The sequence below is a fragment of the Epargyreus clarus genome, unplaced genomic scaffold (genome assembly GCF_041222505.1).
Source record: "Epargyreus clarus isolate Ecla_fem2 unplaced genomic scaffold, WU_Ecla_fem_2.2 ptg000003l, whole genome shotgun sequence".
Lineage (NCBI taxonomy): Eukaryota > Metazoa > Arthropoda > Insecta > Lepidoptera > Hesperiidae > Epargyreus > Epargyreus clarus.
Genome location: NW_027332211.1, coordinates 10981652 through 10988313, shown reverse-complemented (window position 1 = coordinate 10988313; position 6662 = coordinate 10981652). Strand labels below are relative to the sequence as shown.

General features: G+C 49.6%; 1 protein-coding gene across 1 annotated transcript; it reads right to left on the bottom strand.

Moving 5' to 3' along the window:
• Positions 1–2088: 2088 nt before the first annotated feature.
• On the bottom strand, positions 2089–6360 carry LOC140748240 (uncharacterized). Its single transcript, XM_073081013.1, has one exon. The coding sequence runs from the start codon at positions 6358–6360 to the stop codon at positions 2089–2091; it is 4272 nt and encodes a 1423-aa protein (XP_072937114.1).
• Between the last annotated feature and the right edge of the window lie 302 nt (positions 6361–6662).

Sequence of the window (6662 nt, the reverse complement as noted above, 5' to 3'; positions counted from 1 at the left end):
TTCATCGCGGGCTTTACTGGACGTGCGAAACATAAATTGTTCCTCAACGCAAAATCACATACGTTTGTGTTTTATTTTTTGTATATTTTTCTAATTTTATCGATGTCTATGTTATATTAACTATAATAATAGATTATATCAAATCAACTCATGGTTTGCAGCGGCGTCTTGTGCCGTTACGAGTAACTAATAAGTTACAGCTTTAATTGTTACTCGTATATTTCAGAACGTGTCACACGAGATTAAATATTATAGTTATCTACATTTTCTACAAAAACAATTTCATCGCCGACTAAAACAAAACACATTCGAATACAATTTCACGACTGCAGCGCGGCGATACGATGAAACTTTCATCGCGGGCTTTACTGGACGTGCGAAACATAAATTGTTCCTCAACGCAAAATCACATAGGTTTGTGTTTTTATTTCAACGTTTTAATAATAAAGTTGAAAAGGAACTGAATACTTTGAATTACTTTAAATCTGTATTAAATTACTAATAATTCAAATTTGCATTAAAGTACAGAAATAATAAGTGAACTATGAGGTTAGCATACTTTATTATAATAGTTCTATTTCTTGGAAAACTCGTTATAGGCGTCAAAGGATTGCTAGCACTGGAAGCTCTAGAAGGACTAGCGTGCTTCTAATTATTTTTTAAATTTGCACATTATGTAACAGTCAAATATATAAATAGGATTCAAACCTAGATGCCCAGTGTCAAACGTTGAATTTCACGTAATTAATGAGAGTAACTCGCAACCAATTAATTAGAGCTTAAAACTAATTAATTAGAGTAACAGAGTGAAACACAAAACAAAATAACTCCTTTTCTTTCGCAATTCGTGTTCATTTTATCTAAACAGTTCTGATTGTATTCCTTGTTGAGTTTAACTAGTGCGCAATTAATATTTTTTTATAATATAGGAGTAGCAGACAAGCATGCATTCCACCCGATGGTAAGTGGTCACTGCCGCCCATGGACATCTGTAATCAACCCCAGTGTTGTCGCGGGGCGCTGTTTGTTCGGCGGTGTGGTGGTATGCCACGCCGCCACCTAACCTGCGACCGTATAGGGGTGCGGGCGTGATGTTGTACGGACGGCCTTCTTCCGTCCGGCGCCGGAAGCCCGCTCGTGGTGATAGTCGTCGCGTCGGGGAGTTGCGCCTGTCCCGTGCCGTAGAGAGGGTAGGTGCGGGGAAGGGGTGACGTGCAATAGAAACAATAATTGACGTGCAATAGAAACAAGAGTGTAGGCCAGCCAAAGCCTCTTCCCTATCCCGACCTAACCCCTACTTCCTCTTCTTGCGCAGGAACGCTTCCGTCTTCAGATTTTCCTTCTTCTTCCCCAGGAGTCTTCTTCTTCTCCAGGAGTCTTCTTCTTCTTCAGGAGTCTTCTTCTTCTTCGGGAGTCTTCTTCTTCTTCGGGAGTCTTCTTCTTCTTCAGGAGTCTTCTTCGTATTCTTCTCTGCTGAGACCATGCTAAGCCGGAAAACTGGTTTTCTGAGCTACCCCAGAGCAATACCGTAAAGAGAGCCGCGCTTTTTTAGGCCCATTTTCGTGTCATTTTCACTTTGGCTGACCTAGTTTTCACTCTTTCTTTATTAATTTCCCAAAAGTTACATACATGTATCATACATCGTTGGAATCCTCATAATTAGCCCTATCTAGCATACATACGTTACATTATCATCCCTAAATTAGTTACGAAGTTATTCCCGAAAATATTCCAAAAATGTACAAGTTACGTCATTTCACATGTCAATAATCCTAATTATCTCGAAATTATCATAATTGATTCTTACTATTCTTACATCAATATGAAGCTAGAAACATATTCTAGGAGATAACATAAACATTAGAAATATAAAATATGTATAAAACTCAAAAACTTAACCTATAATACAATTTTCATAACAATACCTCCAAAAACTCGAATAAAATACTACAAATGCGACCGATAGCGCCATCTACCGTGTCTTATCCTAAAACTTAAAACTTACGTAATGTATTTTCTTATTTAACATATAAAACATATTCAGACAGACATAAAAACAAGTTAATTACAATTCTCAATTAAATAACTTTAGTGAGTCGCCGACATCCTCCCCCTCGTGCGTAGCACCAACTCCTGGCCCGGCGACTCCATGCTCGTGGCTCGACGTGACGACCGCCTCCCGCAGTCTGGCTCGCTGTTCGATGCTCCACCGCCTGTGTCGTCGACCGCTTGCTCTTCATCACGCCGTGCTGGTACCAGCAGCACCAACTTGGAGCTGGGACGTTTCAACACGCCCCCCGTAGTGCGCACCTCCAATACCCTGGTGCGACCGTCGGGTCCAGGGAAGGTTCGGACCACCTCACCTCTCGGCCAGGCTCCTCGTGGCAGCGTGGAGTCCACTATTAGGACCGTGTCTCCACACTGCAAGTCCCTTGTGGCAGCTCTCGCGTCGACTCTTCTCGGGATCAGAGTTGGAAGATACTCTTTCACCCATCTGCTCCAGAAGTGGTCGGCTAGTCGCTGCGCTGTCCTCCATGTGCGCCGGCCGGTGAGGTCTTCGTCGGTGAATGTCCCCAATCTTGTGCCGCAGGATCTCCCAATTAAGAAGTGATTGGGAGTGAGGGCACCTTCTTCGTTGTCTTCGTCGGCTTCGATAAGAGGTCTTGAGTTCACCAGGTGCTCCGCCTCCAGTAGCAGAGTGTGCAGGACTTCTTCCTTGGGATGCCTTTCCTTGAGGGTGACCGCCAAGGCCGTTTTGATGGAACGGACCAGGCGCTCCCATGCCCCGCCCATGTTCGGAGCCCCAGGTGGTATGAATTTCCACCTGATGCTCATCCGCTCGGCTGTGGTGATGAGGTCTTCTTTGTTGAGGCTGGCGAGGGCTTCTTGAAGTTCCTTGTTTGCCCCCACGAAGTTGGTGCCGTTGTCGCTGAAGATCGTCTTCGGCATCCCCCTTCTTGCTGCCATTCTTCTTAGCGCCAGGATCATGGAGTCCGTTGACAGAGATGCTACCAGTACCACGTGGACGGCTCTGGTTGTGAGGCACGTAAACAGAGCGCCCCACCTCTTCTCATGACGCCGACCCACCGTGATGCTCATGGGCCCGAAGTAGTCCACGGCGGTGCATGTGAACGGCGGTTCCCCATGCCGTAACCGTTCCAGCGGGAGATTCCCCATCGGCTGGAGTCGTGGCGTGCCGCGGTACACCTTGCACCACTGACATCGATGAACCGTCGCCCTCACCGCAGACCGTAGTCCCAGGATCCAGTAGCGCTGCCTCAACTCGTTGATCACCGTCGCGTGGTTACCATGGTGGAATTCTTCATGGTAGTACGCGATGAGCAGTCTGGTGATGTGGTGCTTGCTGTCTAACACCACAGGTTTCTTATCTTGCCGAGTGTGTCTTGCCGCGTCAATTCTTCCTCGGAGTCGTAGTACTCCATCTTCCATGACGACATCCAATTTCTTAAGCCTGCTTTTCTTCTCGAATGGCTTCATCTTCTTGACGCAGCGTACTTCATCTTGGAAGCTCTCTTCTTGGCTTCTTCGTAATAGGATCTTTTCGGCTTCTTTTATTTGGTCGGGTTCGAGGGGAATGAATCTTCTTTCTTGGGTGTTCTTGTTCACGGGCTTCATTGCTACCTTGGCTTTCTTCTTATTCCTTTTCCAGGTAGGATCTTGACGCTCAGACTTGCGGGACACGTTCACTGCGTGTTTCTTCCGGCACAGGTCGACGAACTGTAGTACCCTCGCGGTCGCTCTTACTAGTCGAGTCCAACTTGAAAACTTGACTGGGTTCGGAGTTGGATGCCGGTCAACGGGCTTCGTTGCCCCCACTGTTGGCCTCTCCTTCTCTTCTCCCGTGGGCTCCGCCTTGAAAGTACGTGGTTTCGGCCAATCTTCCTCCTCTTGTGCCAGGAATGAAGGTCCGTTGAACCATCTGTGTCCACTCCCGAAGTCCTTGGGCACGCCCCTCATTGCGTCGTTAGTATCGAGATTCTGTACCCGACTTTCATAATCCTGCTTCAGTGCCGGATCCCCATCCAGTTTCTTTTCGATGTTCCTTAACCGGCTTTCCGCTTGCTTGTAATTGTCGGGCATTTTCCCTTCCTTGTTTTTCCATAGCAAGCCGGTCTCGAAGCGCCCATTGTCCAATCTCTTTGTCGTTTCTTTCAAAATTGCCAGAGCCCTTTCTTCTATGTCTGTGGTCGGTCGACGTAGCTGGATCCCCAACGATTCCACGGCGAAATGTTTCTTGATGACCTTTTCCAATTCCTCTTCTATAGAAGACACGTTCGCGCAGGTTACGAAGTTCACAGGTCTTGATGCTGCTCCATCGGACCCGTGTAGCACCCACCCTAGGTAGGTCAATGATGCTACGGGTTGACCTCTTTTCCCCTTGCGTGTGGCTCTGGACACGATGAGCTCCCAATTGTCTTGTCCGATTAACAACTTGGGTGACTCTTCTTCATAATACAATTGTTTCGACATTGGCTTGAGATGAGCGCATTCTTCAATCCTTCTTATTTCCAATTTCTGAGGCGTCAGGTTGATGTCATCTATCGTACGGGCCCCAGAGATGGTTCTCTTCTTGATCTGGTGCATTCCCTTCAATCTGACGTTGACCTTCATTGAGTCTTGCTTGGAGATGGTCTTCCCAACCACGGTCTCCAAGGTGAGTGCTTCCACGGGTCCTTTGAGGCCGATTTGTCTTGCAACCGCAGAGTCGAGAAGCGTGACAGTTGACCCCTCATCCAGTAACGCCAGGATCCGGGCAGCTCCCTTCGGTCCATATAGCTCAACAGGAACCATCTTCAAATATGCCTTTGCTGTCCTTGCAGTGTTCACCGGGAGCATGACGTTGTTCGCAATTTCTTTCTTCTCTTCGGGCTTCGGGTGATCCCATCGTTCTTCATGAAGCACGAAGTGATGCCACCGCTTACATGTCTTGCACGGTGGACGCCGACATGTATCCTTCTGATGTCGTCCTTGGAGACACTTGAAACACATCTTCGACTTGGTAGCGACGTCCCACCGTTCCTTCATTGGCAGCTGAAGAAATTTGCGACATTCGAAGAGGTGATGCTCGTACTGGCAATATGGACAGGTCTTCTTTTCTTCTATTTGTTCGGACGTGGTGTTGGTAAATTGACGTCTGGGATGTTGGCGCCGCTGCTGCGTAGTCTCCTGCGTCGCGTATGGTCCACACCGGTCCGCTTCCCTGTTGAGGAACTTCATTAAATGCACCAGGTCTGGGTCTTGATCTTCTGCGTCGGCGGCGAAGTCATACCACCGATACTGCAATACCGCCGGCATCTTACCCACGATAATCCTTACCATTTCCGGTGAGTGTAGATACTGCGGTCTTCTTAGCCCCCGTATTGTCGCGACGGTGTTGTTCACTCGACTGGCGAACACGCAGATGTCGCGCGCATTTTCGTTGATCCTAGGAAGATTCTTTACCTTTTCCAGTTCCATCAGGATCAGGGCTTCTGGTCTTCCAAACCTTCGACGAAGAGCTTCTATTACTTCTTCAGGAGGGCACTCTGAATATAATAGGCTCTTGATAGCCTCCCTTGCCGTGCCCTTAATTGACCGCCGCAGCCGCGCCATATTCTGTGCTTCCGTAAACAGCGGTGCGGTGTCCTCATATACCGTCCTGAAGGCGATCCATTCTTCGCTTCTTCCATCGAAGTCGGGTAATTCATGTACGTAGTTAGGTTGCGATGTATTCCTCGGCGCAACACTAATGGCCTTCATGATGGCCTCAGCCAATTCCTTGGTCCCGTTGCTTGAAGGTTCCGCTTGGTCTTCAGGCTTGACGATAGTGACTGGAGGTTGACTGGCTCGTCCCTCCCCGGACGCCCCCAGTCGGTGCCCCTCCCCGGACACCTCCCCCTGATGCCCCGCCCCGGACATCCTCTCCACCGTCGACTGCACCCATGTGTGGGTGTTCGCGTTATGCGACCAGTCTTCATCCTCGACCTCGGACTCTTCATTCTCCACCTGGACCAGCTCCCACTGCGCCTTGGCGAGTTCTGCAGCTGCCTTCGCTTCTTCCAGCTGTCGGCGCGCCAATTCCAGCTTGGCTTCCATCTCCCGACGTTTCGTCGACTTCACCGACCGCGTTTTCCGGGTTCCAGCTGTTGCAGCAGTTGGAGCAGCTGGAACACCTGGAGCAGCTGGAACAGTCGCCAAGGTGCCTGAAGTTACTCTAGACTCATATGTTGTAAGCGTACCCTCAGTTGCGGTGCCCGATGTCCCCGAAGAGTCAGTTGTCCCCTGCGCGCCTTCCGTGGCGCGGGGCGCAGTCGACTGGTTCGGCGGCGAGGTTCCCCTCTGGCTCCGTGTGATTGGCATGGCGGCGTCAGTAACCCGACGATGTGACGACTAGCACGATGATGATCCGGCTCGAAGGACCAGCTGTTGTCGCGGGGCGCTGTTTGTTCGGCGGTGTGGTGGTATGCCACGCCGCCACCTAACCTGCGACCGTATAGGGGTGCGGGCGTGATGTTGTACGGACGGCCTTCTTCCGTCCGGCGCCGGAAGCCCGCTCGTGGTGATAGTCGTCGCGTCGGGGAGTTGCGCCTGTCCCGTGCCGTAGAGAGGGTAGGTGCGGGGAAGGGGTGACGTGCAATAGAAACAATAATTGACGTGCAATA

Excerpts from the sequence above, each read along its gene's own strand:
- LOC140748240 (XM_073081013.1), bottom strand. The coding sequence starts at position 6,360 with ATGCCAATCACACGGAGCCAGAGGGGAACCTCGCCGCCGAACCAGTCG.